The 20,345-nt window shown below is 43.4% G+C and overlaps 1 protein-coding gene across 2 annotated transcripts; it reads left to right on the top strand.

Moving 5' to 3' along the window:
- The first annotated feature begins 1,400 nt into the window (after positions 1–1,400).
- On the top strand, positions 1,401–19,507 carry LOC136612016 (zinc finger protein 3-like). Of its 2 annotated transcripts, XM_066592055.1 has the most exons (8): positions 1,401–1,549; positions 4,984–5,094; positions 6,770–6,937; positions 7,292–7,331; positions 7,899–8,047; positions 8,958–9,113; positions 11,869–11,986; positions 13,767–19,507. In XM_066592055.1, the coding sequence occupies exons 1-8, from the start codon at positions 1,484–1,486 to the stop codon at positions 14,948–14,950; spliced, it is 1,992 nt and encodes a 663-aa protein (XP_066448152.1). In that variant the 5' UTR covers positions 1,401–1,483; the 3' UTR covers positions 14,951–19,507. The 2 variants fall into 2 exon arrangements, with proteins under 2 accessions (XP_066448152.1, XP_066448153.1); XM_066592056.1 differs by lacking the exon at positions 8,958–9,113.
- The last annotated feature ends 838 nt before the right edge of the window (positions 19,508–20,345 follow it).

The following is a 20,345-nucleotide window of genomic DNA, read 5'->3' as shown; positions in this document are numbered from 1 at the left end:
AGGGGTGGAGAGAGAATTCCACATCGAAATTCACAGGTCTAACTTCAGACTTTGAGGCAGAATTGCTTGCAGATGTTCACCTTTGGTTTCCTTGTGCTTAATATGGAGGAGAAGGAGAGACTCCCGTACTGCATGTGAATCGCATGGGATGAGTAAGTGAGCCACTAGAGTGAGAGAGCTCTGCCAAAGTTCCTAGAACAGGTAGTCATTCACAAGACAGGCGTTTTCCTGTGCAGCCGTCCAAGAATAGGATCACCGCGCAGAGGAACTCGATTGTGACACCCACATGTATGCTGTGCGGGGTGTATCTAGCCTAAGACATTTCTTGAGTAATTGTCTGCCAGAGTATCTGTGGGGTGACCCCTACCCCTACAGAACTTCAGCAGCCATCACAATAATAGGGTGCACTAAAACCCGGTCGGAGGCAGGACCTGCTGCCGAAAACAAAAGTACAATTGTGAGAAAATGCTGCAATGGAAATCGTGGTGTTTGGCCTAGTGCCTGTGCAAGTGCGGCCTTATTCAGACGACCGTATAGCGGCTGGGTTTTTATGCCTGGCCGATATATGGTGTCCCTCTCTGCAGGGGGAGGAGGCTGGAAGAGTCGGGAGCAGTGCTCTGAGCTCCCGCCCCTTGCCACTATTTGCAATGGGAGGGGGTGGGGCGGAGCTAAGTAACACGACTTAGCTCCGGCCCCGCTCTTCCAGCCTCCACCCCCTGCAGAGAGGGACACCATATATCGGCTGGGCATGAAAATCCAGGTGGTGGTCTGAATAAGCCCTTAAGGGGAAAATCCTCCCTGACTCCAAACTGGCAATTGGAATAATCCCCGGATCATCGACCCTTCTGGAGTTATTAATGATTATAATATATTAAAACCCATGGCAACGCAGCTGGAGCAGTAAAAAATGTTAAAAACGCATTGCACAAAAATCACAAGTTTGTGCTTTGCACTTTTGTGTGATGTGTTTTTAACATTAGAAAGTCCCATTGACAGTCGCATAAAAAAAAGTGCGTGATATCGCGTGAGAAAAATGCACAAGAAGAACGCAAGTGCAGGACAGCCCTTAGCCGTTAATTTCCAAATTTCATTTATTTGTATTTTGCTGCATGCCCCAATTATAACGTCTAGAATGTAAGTAATTCTTCTGCTGCACACGTTATACACATGGAACTCTGCAAGACTTGTCATTAAAACAACCATTGTAAAGTCCTGAGCCTGACCCCGCCCATCCTTCTGATCACATGATCATGATGTCACCAAATGTTCACTTGTTCCTAGCCTGCCTCTCACGTGACTGATCACATGGTCATGACATCATCGAAGGTCCATTACCACAGTGAGATTTCGCCTGTCTTCCTGTGACTGGTCACGTGGGCATGACGTCACCGCAGGTCCTTTGACCGGGTGCTCTCAGCTGCAGCCTTTGTTTTTCCCCCTCACTTCCTATTAAGCTGTGGCTCCACTAAATAGTATCGTTTCCATGGTGAGACGTGCTAGTTGTGCTGGGAGAGGCTCCTGCGGCGTCCGCTCGTCCGTCTGCGGCCAGGTACGTGGGGAGAGAGCCAGTGGCTTACATTGTCCTGTCATTACCTCTGCTGCCTACCTAAGTACTGCTTATGCAGATGACCGCTTCCTTCATGACAGAGCAGGCAGTTCTCCATCGTCCCTGCAGTCCAGGATTGCGCTTGTCACCGGTCAGGCGTAGATGTGATGTCACACCGCTGGACAGGCGTAAACGTGATGTCACGCTGCCGGTCAGGCGTAGACGTGATGTCATTGAAGTGATAACAAGCGTTGTGTTACATGACTTTAATTCAAAGCGTTTACTAGAGCGGTCGGCGCATGGGCAGACGTGTGCGACTTCACGGCCTGAAATAACATAATTGCTCAGGACGATTTGGATTTTGTTTCTATGGCTGGCCTGTCCTTAAAGGGGTTGTCCCGCGGCAGCAAGTGGGGGTATACACTTCTGTATGGCCATATTAATGCACTTTGTAATGTACATTGTGCATTAAATATTGGCCATACAGAAGTTATATACTTACCCCCTCCGGTGTTGGCGTCCCCGTCTCCATGGCGACGACCAAAGCCTTCTTCTGCCTGGATTAGACGCGCTTGTGCTGAAGGGGGCCGCTCCGGAGAGGGGTAAGTGTATAACTTCTGTATGGCTCATAATTAATGCACAATGTACATTACAAAGTGCATTAATATGGCCATACAGAAGTGTATAGACCCACTTGCTTTCGCGGGACAACCCCTTTAAGGTGCTTTTACATGGAGCCATTATTGTTCGGACTCCTGGGATCCGGCGAGAATATGAAGGACTGAACGACGAACAAGACCTTGTTTACTTCTCATTCATCATTCAGTTTCTGCACGCAGAAAACCGAACAATGTATCGTTCTGTGAAAACAGGCAGTATGAATGGAGGCGGACAGCTGATCCCCGCCGCTCCGCTGCCATTCATTAGTAATCATCATCCCTGTATAAGAGCATGGGAAGGATTATCGCTGGGACGAGCTAAATAGTCCGTGGAAAAGCCCCCTGAGACGTCATCAGTAGATGATTATGGGGGTCCGTACCAATCAGCTGCTTCCCGGCACAGCAGTTACTACAGAAGTAGACTTTGGCCACAGTACAGCCGTCCAGCTTGGTACTGCAGGCACAGCTAATTCAATGGGAGCTACACCTGCAGTACCAACCCTAACCACTGCGCTATGGTCAGTGCAGTCTACTTCCTGTGTGTCTGTAGTGAAGATGGTCCTGGAAATCAGCTGATCAGATGGGATCTTGAGCAGCGGACCCCCGCCACTCAGCGGTTCGGGTGCCCGCTGTCACTGGCAAAAGACACAGAGGGTTGGAAGCAGGTTACTCTGACCACTGTGACAGCGGGCACCCAATCAGCTGATGAGTCGGGGTCTCTAGCGGCAGACTCCGGCTGATCAGCTATTGATGAGCTGCCCTATGGATGGGTCATCAATAGAAATAGCCTGGAAAGCCCCTTGCGAAGCGCAGTTGGACATAGATGGAATATGCTGGACCCATCTGGTAGCTGCAGGGCGCCTCTGACTGAGGTTGATTGGGGAGGTGCCCGCATCTATCTGATATTTCTGGCATATCATGGAGGTATTCCATAAATGTCCAAGATGGAAATGCCCTTTTTTAGTTTACGTTAAAAATTGCACAATGTAAAGACAGACAGACTCCGCTGCAGGCTTCTCACTCAGCACTTCAACTTCTATGGGAAGTGGGGATCGTTTACATGGAACGACAAGTCAGCACCCCAGCTATGGTTTTTATGCTGACAGAAAGTCGGCAATAACTATTTGCGAACGAATAGTGGGCGATTTTGATTTGGTTTTTGGTTTTTTTTGCACTTACACTGCATGATTATCGTTCAAATTTGTTCGCTTGAAAGAATTTTAAATGCTAATTATTACGTGTAAATGGCCCATTACACTGAGAGGTGACACCTATATGTGGGTGACACAGGATCCACCATTCACCAGCGGTACAAGCTGTGACTATCTACTCCCCCCTCCCTGCTAAAGGTCACAGAACATGTCTAGAACAGTCTGCCATAGAAGTCAATGAGTCACCTCCTGTCATTGTGTGAATGGCCCATAAATCTGCCGAAAAGCATCTCTAAGTGCTGTTAAATCCAGCTGAAGCAAGATTGCCCCCCCCCCTCCTACAGTCGTATACAAACAGAATGAAAAATTTCACAATCAAAATAATAAAAACAGATCAGAAAAATGGGAATTGTTTATCTAGTTTTAATTAGTAAAAAAGAAAATTAGGAGACACATTCCCTTTTAACCCCTCTTTCTTCTGGTATCGTTTCCTCCTCCTTTTAAACACGCAGTCATATCCTTAAGATACTAAAGAAGCCGCCTCTTGACCCATCCTGCACTGTCAACTACCGACCCATCTGTAATCTCACCTTCATCACCAACCTCCGGAAACAGTTATGGCCCTTTTACACGGGACAACAGTTGGGTAAATGACTGCAGGAGTGCTGACGTCACCGCTAAGGAGGTCCGTGTTCGTGCAGAGCGTTTACACAGGCAGATCACTGCTGGATTGCGGGCTTCTCGCTCAGCGCTTCACCTTCTTACATGGAACGAGAAGCAATAAGCATCCTATGTAAATGGCCCATTAGTCTGTTCCCACCTAATCAACTATCCCTTAGATGACACTCCTCTTGACTCCTTATAATCTGGATTTTGTACTGTAGTTTCTGCAGAAGCCGCCTTACTAAAGTGTTATACGATCTCCTCTATCTAAATCCAATGGCGACTACACTCTACTGGTTCTTCTGGCTCTTTGCAGCATTTACCGCTGTAGATCACCGGCTCCTCCTCACTACGCTGTGCTCCTCTACTGCTTCAGTGAAGCACTGCTGGTGACTAGATCTAAATCCTACCGTCTAACCTGACCTTAGAAACGAACTGCTTACGCTTGTCCAACTTTGACCTTGAACGGTTTATCCCACAAGACCAATTCATTCACTATCCACAGGATAAGGGTTGACTTGCCCATCAGCGGGGGTCTGACCGCTAGGAGCCCCACTGATCCTGAAAACAGGGCAGCGGTGGTTCCACATGCACACTGCCACTCCATTCATTTCATTGGGACCGCTAGATCTGGCCAGATGTGACCCCCGCTGCTCGCACCTCAGAACACACTGTTCTTGGGATTGATTAGCGGGATGCTTCGCAGTTAGTACATTATCCCTTATCCTACTGATAGGTAATACTTTACTTTCGTGTGATAACCCCTTTTAATCCTTTTTTTATTAATATAGAGAAGACATTAGCTTTTCATGAGTCCTTTAGGCCTGAATGTGGGAAATAAACTTACTTTATATTCAAGGAACTGCCATTTACAAATTAATTTCTTTCAAGTCAAATTTAGGAAGTGCAGGTCCTCTTTATATCTGAAGTTTTTAATTTTTTATTTATTTTTTTTTTTTTTTAGCTCTATCAGGTCAGCCAATTGATTGAAGGTGAGATGAACAAGGACCTGGCCCAAGTGCATAGTGAGCTCCTGACATATGGCCTGGAGATCATCTGCCTTCTGACCGGAGAGGTGAGTCTCTGTGGTATGAACTGCTTCATTATAAGTGCTTTATTAGTTCCTCAGGCGGGAACCTGTGATCCATTCTCGGAGCACGACAATTGCTTTATCCCACAGAGTCCTGTGCATTAGCTTTTGTGAGGCTGCCTACTCACAGGTGTGTGATATTGGGACATGTAACTTGGCCCGATATCACACTAGTGAACGTGGGATTTACCTGCGGATGCGAGACGTTTTTCAGACAATAACTTCTCATATCTGTGACGTTCCAATCCGCTCACATGCAATGGAGGATTTGAAGTGTTTTCTATTGATTTTAATGGGAAACCTTGCATCACACTCTCATGCGGGAGCCATGCAAGAAATAAAGGTCCCATTCAAATCAATAAGCGATGTGCTCTGAGGAATGTGAAAAGTTAGAGCATGCCACGATTTTTTCCCATATCGCTCGTTTATGTGACTCCATTCAAAAGTATGGAGTTCATATTCTTGCAAGATTTGTGCATCTCTCGGCGCACAAATCTTGTGTGATTTTCTCAGCCATATGAAACCGGCTTGAAAGTGTAGTTTCATCAGTGTTCATGAACTCCTAATGGTTGTTCCACACATGGGGGCAGAATTCTGAAACTATCTCAAAAGATAAACTGTCCTTGTTGTCCATAACAACCAATCACAGCGCAGCTTTCATTTCAGATTCTGTTCTCGAAAAATGAAAGCTGTGCTGTGAGCAACAAAGATAGTTCCATAAATCTTCGCCTTTTTGTTGTTTGCTTGAGAATACTTGTGCCTTATATGATCATGGCCAGATATTAACTGGACGTCAACAGGAAAATATTAACCTTTTCCACTCCAATGTCCGGCCTGCCCCGACATCATCATTTTCCTCCACAGCTCCAATGTCGGGGCAGGCCCAACACTGCAGTACAGGAGTGCATCTGCACCCGATCGGCAGACACATTGGGTGCAGATACACTTGTGCACTGGTCCCCATCGAGGACCCCCTAGGAGAAGGCAGAAAGGGTTTTTAATCCTTTCTGCCTTCTCCTTTACACATAACATAGCGCTCAATTAGCGCAATGTAATGCATAGAGATTCCGGCTGGCCGGCGATCATGTGACCGCCGGTGTTACCTGACCCCCGGCGGTCACATGAACGCCGAGCCGGGAGCCTGCACTGTGGGACCTGCTTACCTGACCGGCGTCTTGCGCGTTCTTCTTCTGTCTCCCGGCCCGGCGATCATGTGACCACCATGTGCCACCTGACCCCAGCGGTCACATGATCGCCGAGCCGGGAGGCAGAAGGAGAATGCGGAAGACGCCTGACAGGTAAGCAGGTCCCCCCCCCACAGTGCAGTGAGCACCTGCACCCTCTGAACTCTCAGTTCAGGAGGGTGCAGGAAAAATGTATTTTTTCTCACCCATTTTCCCCAGCTCCAATTTATTTGGAGCTGGGGAGAATGGGTGAGAAAAAATAAATGGATTGGAAAGGGTTAAACCCACTAAAAACACTACAGGTGTTTTTGGCGGCTTTTTTTTTTTTTTTAACTCTATTTACTTTAGAAAGTTGATGCCGCTGGCAGCTATTCCTCCTGACACCTAGACGTGAAATCATTGAGTATGGCCATTACTGATTTATGTTGGATAGACGGGTTCTTCAGTGGACTGAGTGCTCTTTTTCCTTCATTTAGAGTTATACAGTTGTGAAGAAACATGGAGAGGTAGTTGCGGGGAGTGACCCTCCGGCATCGGAAATGTCTTCCGACAGCATGGTAATACCACAAATAAGCCTTGACCACCAGACGATGAAGAATGTGCTGAATTTAGCCAACAAAATAAGCCAAGTAGTTAAAGAAGAGGTGAGCACGTTGCTATGTCTACAAACATCACTGTATGCATTGAGTATATTGGTGAGCGACCCATAGTTACTGTCCTTGTTATCGCCTGAAATAATCCACATAAAATTCTTCCCCTGTGCCGCAAGGGAAAGTTATTAGTTTATTTCGGTGCATGTGCTGCTGGGCTATGTTGAAACCAACTTGTGTGGATGGAATGATGAATGGAGCTCCTTTTCAAAGCAACTTGATCATATAAAAGTCGGGGAACCCTTACTCTTTGGTTACACACTTCTTTATAATTAACTATATGTGTCTTACTCCTTGGACTTTCTTAAGACTGGAATTTATTTATTTATTTTTATTTTTCTTAAATAGTTCTCTGGAACTTCGGGTTTCTTAGAAGGCAGTTGTGAGGGTAAGTGTATAATATGAATATGCTATAGTATGTTCTGTCTAAAGAGGACCTGACACTACCTTCATGTTGTCTGAACCTCAGGACAGGCATGGAAAATGCAGACACGCATGTTTTATTCTGAAATGCTGCGGTGTTTCAGAAAAGACATACTTTAAAAAGCTGTTGGGAATGGGGATAGGAGTCGCGGTAAGGTGGAGGCCCTGCCAGCTTCTCTCCATCTGGTTCGGCTATAGTGACTGGTCTCTCCCTATATACAAATATGGAGAAATATGTCTCTCTAGTGCGGATGGGGAGAAACCGGCAGGCCCGCACCTCTGACTCCTAGCTCCATTCCCAGCCGCTTTTTAAAATATCTTTTCTGAAACCCTGCAGCATCTCAGAATAAAACCTACATGTCTGCAGTGTTCAGACCTGTCCTTCGTTTTTGTTGCCCCTGGTTCGCTCAGCATAAACTTAGTGATGTGGTCACTTTTAAAGTTTTGGTTTATTTTGAGTTATAAAAAGGCAACTATACACTGTACAAAACCTTCTCACACAAACATGAGTTCTATATGTTGCTTACTGCAGGCAGCACCCCTCATGAGGAGAACGGTCAAATCTCGGAGCATTTGACTAATTTGGTAAATTTGGTGAACAAGATGACCAAAGACAAGAGTCAGGTGATTGGAAAGATCTCAAACCATACTCTGGAACTTATCTATCTTCTGATTGGAGAGGTGAGCAGATAGGGAAAGAAGGTATGTACTGCTACAGACTACATCATGCAAGAAACTGCTGCAGAAATGGCAAAATATTCTTCTACCTGAAACTAATTGCAGACTTGTTGTGCTTCTAGTGATGTGTATAGTGGGCATTGCTTAACATTAGTATACTATCTTCTAATAAAAATGCTTCGCTGCCTGCCAGTTACTTTTGAATCATCCAATTAACTTTTAATTGAAACGTTTGCCCGGTTCCACAAAGGAAGAAAAGCTACAGCTATACGTAAAACGTCCAGCCAGTGATCGTACCTGCTCGTGCATTGGAGGGAGGGGGTCCTGAGCAGAGAAACTTAAGGGGGTTATCCTAAAATCTAAAGTTATTCCCTGTTCACAGGATAGGGGATAACTTTGATCAGTGTGGGTTACCACTGAGACCCTCCACCTGCCCAAGAACAGGGTTCCTGTGTCATTTCCACCCATACCTCCTGCTCCTCATCGTGGGCTTACTGCACCTTCCGCAGTGAGGAGGAGATTGAATGACGAGGCTGTCTGGACTATTGGAAATAACTGAGTTCTAGAGCTTGGCAGTTTCCATCAGCCCCATTGAAGTGAAGGCTGCACATGTGTGGCCAATCCTTTATTCAGTGTAACATCACTACCAGTGGGAGAAGTGACCCCGTGGTGATGACAAGAGGGGGATGCAGAACCCCTGTTCTCAGCATCTGTGCAGGTCTCAGCTGTGAGCCCCCCACATATCATAGTTATCTCCTTAGATTTGAAGATAACCCCTTTAATAGTCCATTTGGGAAGCAATGGCATCTACCACCCATAGACATCCCCCCCCATTAAGTTTGTCATACTGTTATTTGACTTATGTTTTCCTTTCATACCAGTGAGTTATTTATTAACTTTTCTCTCTGTTTAGGACTATATTGTTGTAAAAAAGTATAATAATAGCACAATCGATAACAGTGCATCCACTGTGTCGGAAGAAGACCCTAACTCAGTGATATGTGAGAAAAACAAAGCAAAGAAGGTCTTAGTACTTGCCAATAAAATAATTAAAATTCTAACTGATCAGGTAGGTCTTTTGTGTTGCACAGAAATACAGATGCTCATTAAGCAGTTCTTTAGTGAACGAAGGCTTAGTTCACTCTGCAGTTGAACGTGTGTGTGTGTGTTTTTTTTAATTGACATTTTTTTAAGAAAAACCCCAAAGTGGCTGAGTAACATCCAGGCAGAACTGTGCGTGTACACTTCAGAATGTGATTGTTCCCAGCAAGAGAAACCAAGTAATCTTGTAGATATGATACCTTTTAATGGTTAACAAAAATACATGATGTTATAGCGAGCTTTCCAACCTCTCAGAATTCTTCCTTAGAGTGGAGCCAAGAGTATGTGAGAGGGGTAATGCCTCTGAAGACGTTGCCTGCAGGGTAGAGAACTGTGGCTGGGATTATGACCAGCCGCCCTGTAGCTTAAGTAACACAACTCTTGCTCCTAATGGTGCCTCAAAATAAGTATAGATAATTGCGGTATAGAGAGAACACCATTAGCCAAAGTAACCACTAGGATACGCGTGGAAAAATGGCATAAAGATCTAATGGCTAAAGCCTGGGCTGTATACACCCCCCAACATGGTATAGGTGTATACAGTTTGGCTAGTAAGCTCAGTGCTCAGAAAGTCCCTAAGTATTAAAGCAAGTATTGGAGCATGAGAAACATAGTACAAGGTATATAGCCTCCGGCTAATTATGCTCCGTCCTACCATCCAGGCCGGAGGCTATATACCTTGTACTATGTTTCTCATGCTCCAATACTTGCTTTAATAGACTCTGTTAGACTGAACATCTACGGTCTTGGGTTGTTGCAAGAATTTTTTGAGCAACTAAAGATTGGTTCTCATCGTTCTTTGTTTACTCAGTTGACTACTTAGGGACTTTCTGAGCACTGAGCTTACTAGCCAAACTGTATACACCTATACCATCTTGGGGGGTGTATACAGCCCAGGCTTTAGCCATATTAGATCTTTATGCCATTTTTCCACGCGTATCCTAGTGGTCACTTTGGCTAATGGTGTTCTCTCTGTACTGCAATTATCTATACTTATTTTGAGGCACCATTAGGAGCAAGAGTTGTGTTACTTAAGCTACAGGGCGGCTGGTCATAATCCCAGCCACAGTTCTCTACCCTGCAGGCAACGTCTTCAGAGGCATTACCCCTCTCACATACTCTTGGCTCCACTAAACAATTGACCCTCAATCAGGTCTTTTGACAATCTGGCCACAATTACTGGGTCGTTTTTCACCAGTGTTCAATACCGACAATATTAAAGGTTCAGATCAGCAATTAAATATATGCTGACCTTTGACACCGTTCACAAAGGACGAACGAACTGGCTGTTACGAATAACCTGCCTAAAACAGTCCAGTATACACGATCAAAGAACCAATTTATTCTATATAATAGTTCCTTCTAATTTTTGAAGTATTAGGCATTATACTCCTGATGAACCGCTGTCACCTAGCGGGGAAACGCGTTCAGTCAAAGAGCATAAGATCGATTCAAAGAAGTATAACATTACATGAATGAGCAAAAAACACAAGATTGTTTATTAGGCCTCAGACTGGCCCATAAACAACTTTATTGAGAGTTATTGCTCTGAGGAGGAAACTTCACTAATACAATTATCATCACAGCAATCCATATTACAGTAATAAATGCATGTTTTAAGAAGCTATTATGCTTATTTCTAGAGCCTCAAGATTTAAAGGAGATGTCCCGCGCCGAAACGGGTTTTTTTTTTTTTCAACCCCCCCCCCCCCCGTTCGGCGCGAGACAACCCCGATGCAGGGAAGTAAAGGAAGCTTACCGGAGCGCTTACCTTAATCCCCGCGCTCCGGTGACTTCAATACTTACCGCTGAAGATGGCCGCCGGGATCCTCTGTCTTCGTGGACCGCAGCTCTTCTGTGCGGTCCACTGCCGATTCCAGCCTCCTGATTGGCTGGAATCGGCACGTGACGGGGCGGAGCTACACGGAGCCGCTCTCTGGCACGAGCGGCTCCATAGAAGACTACAGAAGACCCGGACTGCGCAAGCGCGGCTAATTTGGCCATCGGAGGCCGAAAATTAGTCGGCACCATGGAGACGAGGACGCTAGCAACGGAGCAGGTAAGTATAAAACTTTTTATAACTTCTGTATGGCTCATAATTAATGCACAATGTATATTACAAAGTGCATTATTATGGCCATACAGAAGTGTATAGACCCACTTGCTGCCTCGGGACAACCCCTTATTAATATAGCTCTGTGAGATACCATAAACATAGATACATTACTGTGAGCTATCATGCCCAATATGGAGAACTGCATATTTCAGAAACATAGTTGTATGAACAACTCTACATCGCTGTGTCAATAACAACATAAATATACGATTATTATCTGGTTGACAGATTCTATAGGACGATCTGATACAACGTCCTGTATATCTTTAGTACACAAGCGGTGTCCTGTGTAAAACTTAGGCTCGTAACGATTTCCCTATCCATTGAGATATCGGAAATTAACTAACTGTTGTTGCCCATTTTGTTTCTCGATTTTAGAATTCTTTAATAAAGTTTGCATGTTTTAAATTTATTCTCCCTAGACATAAACTGGCAGCAACTTCTTCCCATTGGAAACACATGCATGGTCTACTGAACAGGAAGAGTTGGGAGGAATGTATTTTTGTAGACTTTAAGATGTATTTTATGCGTAGAGCATTTGCCTGTAGAGAAATGTTTCTTTTCTCAAGTTCATATGACAAACATTGTTGTTTTTCCCCATTTTTAGATGCCTATAAAAAATGAGGATATTGAAGTATATTCCACCATGGAAGAGTATTTAAAAGGATATAGAGAGTTTTTTAAGGATGTGGTAATGGACAAGGATCAAAGCCAGCATACGCCTGGTAAGACGATATTTATCTTGTAGCAGCTGTCTCAAGCACATTCAGTTTAAGGCTATAGTTATATGGTGACGTGTTGCGCAACCAAAATTGTACGCGATTTTATCTGTAACTTGCTCTTCAACTATTTTAGAGCTCTGATTTTGCTATTACAAAATCATACATACAACAAGCAAGTCGCACGCAATTTACAATGTTGTCCGTAGTAGAAAAGTCAACAGGTTTGGATTTCTTGCAGACAATTGTATTGCAGGTCGTCGCATGTCACAATGCCGCGACACAGACAATCGTTGGATGCAATGGGACATTGGGATCTTTGTATCAGCATATAGCCCTAGTCTAAGAGATTAGCAGCAGCCCTCTGCTTTGGCTCACAAAAGGTGAGCCTGAAGGGGGACCCGCATCTGTGACATCCATATGCTCTAGTGGGTCATATGGAAAAGGGTTGTCAAAATATAAAAAAAGACCACTTTAAAAGCTATTAATACAATGGACTGCATACTCGCAAAGCTTGATAGCCCATATAGATTAGCACATCTAGAAAAGGAAGAACTGCCTGGTTGATACATAAACATACCATCATTTTCAATCTTTTACCATAGATTTTTAAGGCTGGACTGCTTTATTCCTATGAGATATATTAACCCTTTTCAATCCAATGTCCCTGACACCCGCATGCCCCCCAGCTCTTATTTATTTTTGGTGGAAAGCGCTTTGTAGATTCCTTTGAATTACTCAACAGAAACCCATAAATGACCTGTCAGGCCGGTCTCACACGGCTGAGAATTGTGCGTTGCGAGACTCCCAAATCTCGCACGAATGTGAACTCCGTTCTTTTGAATGGAGTCATATACATGAGCGATGTTTTCCAAACCGCATCAGCATGTTTTACTGTTTAGCCTACCTTTGAATGCATTGCCCGTTTTTTTTTTTTTTAATGGGCACTAAAGCCCATTGCACGACATATGATGTGCTTGTGAGCGAGATGTGAGGTTTACCATTGAGAACAATGGGAAATGCTGCTACTCAAAGGCGCCTGAAAGCTGCGCCAGTGGCTTGCTACTTCATAGACGTGATGGGAGGCATTTTTGCCAGAAAAAACGCCTCATAGACGTGAAAACACACATTGGCGAGCAGATCCCAAAACAGAAACCTCACTCACCCGGCCGTCGGCTCCGGTCTGCGCATGCGCCAGCAGCCAGTACATGAAAGAGCCGGGGCCGCCAGGCACGGGTGAGTACGCGCGTACGTCCCTGCAGGCGCTCGGATCGGGTCCCGGGGCGAGAATCCTCGCCGCCGGATCCGACCCGCTCGTCTGCAGGCGGCCTTATGAGTATTTCACATTAGGAAGATCATTTGTAATTCTGTAAATATATGTATATTAATATAACCTACTTATAAGTCTATTCCTTTTTAATTTCTCTGATATCCATCTATCTCTGTAATGCAGTGCCATACAGAGACATTGTATAACTGCATACAAGGTGTATAGCACGTTTCTAACATTATGCAGGACAGCACTCAGATGGAGCGCTGTCCTGAATACTGTAACATGCATATGCAGAACTGCCTCCGACATCGGAGAGTTGTCCTACATACTGTTAGAAACATGTGTCTGACCTTGCCTGACATCAGAGCTATGCAGGAAAATCTGAATGTCGAACAAGTTCCGACACTGTATTGGAAAGGGTTAATGTATTAATTTCAAACCTTTGTATCACAGTTACTGTTGTTACCCTTGTGGGTTTTAGTTTTAAATGGTTGATTTTGTTATTTAATACAGATAATAAATCAAACAACAAAAATAACCTCGATGAACATAAGATGGAATCCACGTGTGCAGACTCTACTACACAAGAAAGCACATCTATCAGTCCTGATGATGAGAATGCAAATTTGCAAACGCAACTTAAAGTAAGCAAGAGAAAGAGTAAGCCTGTTAGACTCCTATATACGGACTATAGCCCTCGCAAAGAGAAAACCGTTTCTTATGATACATTTAAAAAACAGGAGATTTCTCATGAACCGTCCCTTACCAATGATGATGAGCAAATGCCTTCAAAATTACAGAAAGATGATGACCCAAACTTGATACCAACTAATGACCCATTTAAAAACACGTACAAAAACGTCAATGGTTTGTCTGACCCTTCATCTCATGAGAGTAAACAGACAACAGAGGATATGAAAGCGATGATGAAAGAAGAGGACTTAGGAAGCTTCTCTGAAGATGGTGAAATCGGACAATCAGAATTCTGTGTAAATCCTTCACAAGGGAAGCCATACATATGTGTCCTTTGTGGCAAAAACTTTACGAAAAAGTCACACCTGGTAACACACCGCCGTGTCCACACTGGAGAAAAACCGTATGCCTGTCATGATTGTGGAAAACGGTTTACCAGCAATTCAACGCTTGTTGACCATCAAAGAATTCACAGAGGAGAGAAACCTTTCGTCTGTTCAGATTGTGGAAAAAGCTTCACAAAGAACTCCAATCTGATTGACCATCAGAGAACTCACACGGGAGAGAAACCGTTCGCCTGTACAACATGTGGAAAGAGTTTTGCCAGAAGCTCAAACTTAGTGGAGCACCAGAAAATACATACAGGCGAGAAGTCCTTTGTATGTTCCGAATGTGGGAAAGGTTTCTCCAGGAGTTCAAGTCTTTCTGAACACCAGAAGATTCATACAGGAGGAGAGTCCTACATCTGCTCAGAATGTGGCCAGTGTTTTACAAAGAACTCCAGTTTAGTCAGACACCAGAGCATCCACACAGGGGAGAAGCCATTTATATGCTCCGAGTGTGGGAAAAGCTTCTCGAACAGTTCAAACCTTGTTAGACATCAGATTACACACACAGGAGAGAAACCGTTTACATGTCCAGTCTGTGGGCGAAACTTCAACCAGAACTCTAATCTTATTTCTCATCAAAAAACTCATAGAGAGAAGGCAACAGAAATAAAGTGAAGCGGTGTATAAGTGTACACAGACCTACAACTTACCCTGATATGTTTTATTTCTCTAAAACAAATGTGTATTTTATTTAAGATGTATTGGTGTAGGCAGAGCTTTACATAAACTGTGTAATATCTTGAGAGGAGGTTGGAACCAACTTCACTTTTCCACTTTGCGTAGAGGAAATAAGATGTTCATTGTTCACATTTGAGCGAGTACCACAAGTATTGAAATCGGTCAAGTTAGCTTGTGTAGAATCACATTACTAGTGATTCTGTTAGTTGTGTGTTTGTCTTGTCTTTGCTTATGGCTCCTATTCTTTCTATTTATGTGGCAAGCTGGCTAAACGTAGAGATACTCTACCTCCACTGCTTGGGGTGGTGATTGAAGAAACATGGCTGGCATAATATCCAAGTACCCGCTGATTGTTTTGGCGTTTGGATGCTAAAAAATGGTGCTTGCCACTGTGTGCTGCCATTAGTGTAGATGTATGAATGAATTCTATATCTTCAATGTGGTTACATTTTCATGGTCGTTCGTTGGTTTTCATATGTCATTGCTGCAGTAAGGGCAACGATCTAAAATTCAGCACCTAGCCACCACACCAGAGTCCAGAATCCAGCAGAATTTCGGCAGCACTCACGTATTTTACAAACTTTTCTCAGTTGTGTTTTTTTGAAAAACTGTTACGAACACATGCCAAAAGGTTTCATTTCCATTATTTGGTTTTGGCCTGCAATGTGTATGTCGACTGTAAGGTTGAAGTATTTCCAAGTGTTACTACTTAATTGTACCAGATTTTCACAGACTGAGGTTTCTCCCACACTACAGCAGGCTCGGCAATAGCAACTAGTCCGTAAAAGCTTTGTATCATGAAGGTAAGCTGGGATTTGATTGACAACTGGTGGGGCATTCATACAAAATAATGTAGGTGAAAATGAATGGGGTCGGCGGCTTGAAATATAATTTTTGCAAATGTGTTATAAATGCATATTAGAAGAGCAGATAAGTTTTCTCTCTGAAGTCACAACTCCTTATCAGTAGTGATGAGCGAGCATACTCGCTAAGGCAATTGCTGGAGCGAGCGTTGCCCTTAGCGAGTATCTGCCCGCTCGAGAGAAAAGGTTAGGCTGCCAGCAGGCAGGGAGCGGCGGGGGAGAGCGGGGAGGAACGGAGGGGAGATCTCTCTCTCTCTCCCCTACCCCGCTCCTCCCTGCTCACCGCCTGCTCGAGCAATTGCCCTTAGCGAGTATGTTTGCTCATCTCTACTTATCAGCAAAACCTTCTTCCCCGATGGCACCACTACTACCGTCATGAAAAAATGGCCAGAGATGGAGGGACATGTGACATTTGCATTGAAGCACACTCACTGCATATGGGCTAGCTTCCTGGGCCTGCACAAGGCAAGAAGAAAGTATTCAATCATCTTGACACTAAGTTTTCATCAGCGCTTGCACAGGGCCTGGATACCCAAGAAGCTAGCGCTGCTTGAAATGTCTGGCCGCACCACTGCACTTGCCTCTGTGGCCTCGAGATTCAAGTTTTCAACACATTTGTTAAAATTATAAAGTGGCCAAAGCCTTTAATGTTTTAAAGGTTTTCAACTAAAACCCTTGATCATCCTAAAAGTACAGAATATTTATACTGTGAAATGATAAAAATTTGGTTTATCTTTTGGCGGTATAAACTTGGTACCTAACTAGTGCTTAGATTTATAAAACATGACTTGTGGTTTAAATGGTCACTGACTTTTTAAACTGCTTCTGCTAATATGATCACTAACAGAAGTGCAGTTTACTTTACTTTACATTTCTGTGCTGAAAAATCAACTTAAAGTACTGCCCACGTAGGGGGCTTACTCACATGGGCGAGTGCGAGTTGTGCCCAAGAATCTCTGTAAGGACAGTGCACATTGCAATCCTTGTGAAAACTCGCTAATGTGTATAGCCTCAGGTTTTACTGCGCCCATGTGCTATACACAGGCAGAAAATACACCTGTGTGAAGAAGTCCTAAGAAAGTTAGCAAAATTAAGTACAGGAAGTGAAGAAGGGCGATGACTCTGCTGCTCAGTCAAGTCAGGTTCATGCTAAGAAAAAAAATGGCTGCTTTCTTCCAGAAGTGATACTGCTTGATTCTATGAGTATTTTCTGGTATTGAGACTCGGCTCTGTTTACGTGAATGATGTTGAGTTGCAATACTAGATACAAAACCCATATTGTTTTTCTAACCCTGGAAACCCCTTTAAGGTGCCTTCATACAGGTGAGTGCGATATTGGTCTGAGAAACTTAGACCAATATCGCACTTGCAATCCTGCATGTTTTTTTTTTCTCCTCCTCCTGTGAGTGTGATTCACTTTGTGAGAAAACCGCATCACGTCACTGGACATGCGATTTTAATGTGTGCGAAAATTGCATGTTTGTTGCAATAGCACAAAATAGAAAATTGCATCGCACTCATATAAAACTCACGTTTACATGCAAGTGCGATTTGCTTTTTGCTTCCATATGAAATAATGGGATATTTGTAAACAGAATGACCCAAAAATAGGGCAGGCAGTGATCTATTTTGATCCCACCCTATTGGTGCGAGCGAAAAATTACTCATGTAAATGAATCCATTGAAATCAGTGGGTTATTTTTCTTTGCGAGTTCCATCCACTTTGCAACTAGAATGGCGTTCTTGCAGGAAAATCACTTGTGTGAATGCACTGTTAGGCTGATGTCACAGTTTTTGTTTTGTTTTTCCTGTTTTAAACACACTGTTTTGGTATTTTTGGCACTGTTGCTTTCTGTCACATTTTTGCAACAGTCATGCTTTCAGATATTAGCTGTTGTTCAAACATTTGTGTTTCTTTTGGCTGTCCGTTTTTCTCAATTTTAGGCTAGTTTTACATGGGCAACCGCGATTTTTGCCATGAGAAAATCGCGGAAAAAACCCTGGAAAGGTGGGGCATGTCGTGATTTTAAAAATTTATTTATTTATTTTTTTGTTCTCTCAACATCGCATGAGTAAAAAGATCGCAGATGGGAAGGAAACTATTATAAATCATTGGTTTCATAATCTGACTTTTTACTGACTCTCGCACCAGGCAAAAATAGTGCAATTTTCTCGCCCGTGTTAAACCACCCTTAGTGGAATGTCTTTTTTGGGTTTTTTTTCCTCTTCGAGGCCATGCTCTGTGTTTGGTGTCTATAGGCTCCTCCATAGGGAAAAAGACAAACAAAAACTCCAAAGTTGACAAAAAAAGAAAAAGGTACAAAAAAAAAAAACTGTATAAATTAGGTAGATTGTAGGTATCCTCAATACAGATGCAATTTCCTTCCTTGACACACCACAAGAAATACAAGACCTCCATATGTGTGAAATTTCTATATGAGCGCTTTTAATTTATTTTTCTTATTGAAGTGAGTTGTACAAATAACCCCACAAGAAGCCACTAATTAAACAGGTTGGCCTTATCGTTGGTCGAAGTCCTTCGTTACGTAACAGGATTCCAAAAGTAAGTTCTTCTGGTGAAACCGCAAAGCCCTCAAAATGATATTGATTCAAAACCATGTGAACCTGCATGCGGTAGGATGGAAGCCGCAGCTCCTTGTGCTGGTGGACGCTGTATTCGTAGGGCTGGTTCAGCTTCAGCAAATACTAATTAACACTGGTTTTTGTATAATGAAAAGTGAGCATTTTCCAATCTTTTTCCTCAGTTTCCAAGATGTTTGCTGCCATTTCATAGGAACTTTCATAGTTACACTGCACCGCTCTGATCAATCTACTGTAACGACTCACCAGGCTGGAATGCCGCGGAAGTAGGGGTGCCTTTAGATGGAATGATTATCGTTTAAACGAGTGAAAGCGAACGTTAATCGTTCGGTCTAAACGCGAGTGAATGACGAATGAGAATCGTTCACTTTTTCTTGTCCATTTTCTGCAGGCTCAAAACCCATCGTTGGCTCATTCGCGTTAAACCGCAATCGTTCAGTCTTTCACATATGCTTATACAGGGAATGTGAAAGACTGAACGATTCTCATTTGAACGAGCCAACGATGACACTGCCTGTCTAAACGGGCTACACGAGAGCGAATGAGCTAGCGATGACGTCACTCACTCATTCAAATGAGAATTGGCTCATCTTAAAAGGACCCTCGGTACCTACAGAATGACCCCAAGCTGAGATCTTGAAAACTATGAGGAAGTAGACTGCATTATATAACTGTTCATTATACAATAACTAACCTTGCAGCTGGAATATTCCTTTAACTCTCGGACTCTATTGTCTACAACCCCAGTCTACGTATTACATGCAGCTCCACATAGTGATTACATGAGATGCAAGCATACTGCTTTCTCCCACTATATCTGCACACTCCTCTACTGAAGCGCTGTACTGTTCTGCTTGTCTATACGTTCTTCTGTCACTTGTGTTATTAGAAGACTATAAGCATATCGGATGCTAAATATTAAAATGCACTATTCAAACATAAACCGTGTATTTCATACCATGTAAACTGCATTCTTATTTGTGAAGTTGCCATCTTTACCATTTTGTTTATGGGAACAGAAATAAAAATATTTTGGTAAATATTTGCTTCAGTATACATTTACTTTTTAATCATTTTTACTGTCTTTTTGTAATCTTGCAACTCTAAAAATGGGAAAACACAGCAAAATTATGTGATGGTTTTTCCCAACAGGGTCAGATTCAAACCACAATCCATATTGTTCAACTGGAGTTATTTTTTTTTTTGGGGGGGGGGGGGGGGGGGGTTATTTTGTTTAAGGCCCATTTACATGCAACGATTATCGCTCAAAATTCGCTGAGCCATCATTGTTTACTTTTCGGCTGAACAATGATTTTAAGGTGAGCTTAAAATCCACCCTTCAGCCAGAGAGTAGATAACCCAGACTGCATGGAAGTTGGAGATTACATTGTATTCTGCCAACAGCCCTTGTGAGAACAAAGGCGCTGTGTGTGCGCAGAGCTCGGACCACATGCTGTGCTCTGCAAACAGCTCCCAGAGGCCCTTTTGCATGCAAATGAAGCTAATAAGGTGTTAATGGACATTAGGGTCCATGAACACTTTATGCAAAATGATTGCTAAATCTGTCAATCTTTCAATTGTTTGTAAGATTGTCTTTATGTGTGTGGGAAGACCCATGTTCCCCCTCTTTCACAGTTGAAGATGCAGTCATCCATTTTCGTAGTGAACTGGGGATTGACGCTGCTGTTTGCATGTGTGCCATAGCAGCTCCATTCCACACAATGGTGCAGATACATAGCTGAGAGTAGCTCGGCTATCTCTGCCTGCCCCATGGAAATGAATGGGGCAGCATATATTATCTAGATTTTCCTGATTTTTCCTGATTTCCACTCTTAATCAGATTCTAAGGTTAGGCACATTAACCCTTT

The sequence above is a fragment of the Eleutherodactylus coqui genome, chromosome 2 (genome assembly GCF_035609145.1).
Source record: "Eleutherodactylus coqui strain aEleCoq1 chromosome 2, aEleCoq1.hap1, whole genome shotgun sequence".
NCBI lineage: Eukaryota > Metazoa > Chordata > Amphibia > Anura > Eleutherodactylidae > Eleutherodactylus > Eleutherodactylus coqui.
Note: the sequence above shows the minus strand (reverse complement) of the source record. Positions and strands in the feature narration are given on the sequence as shown.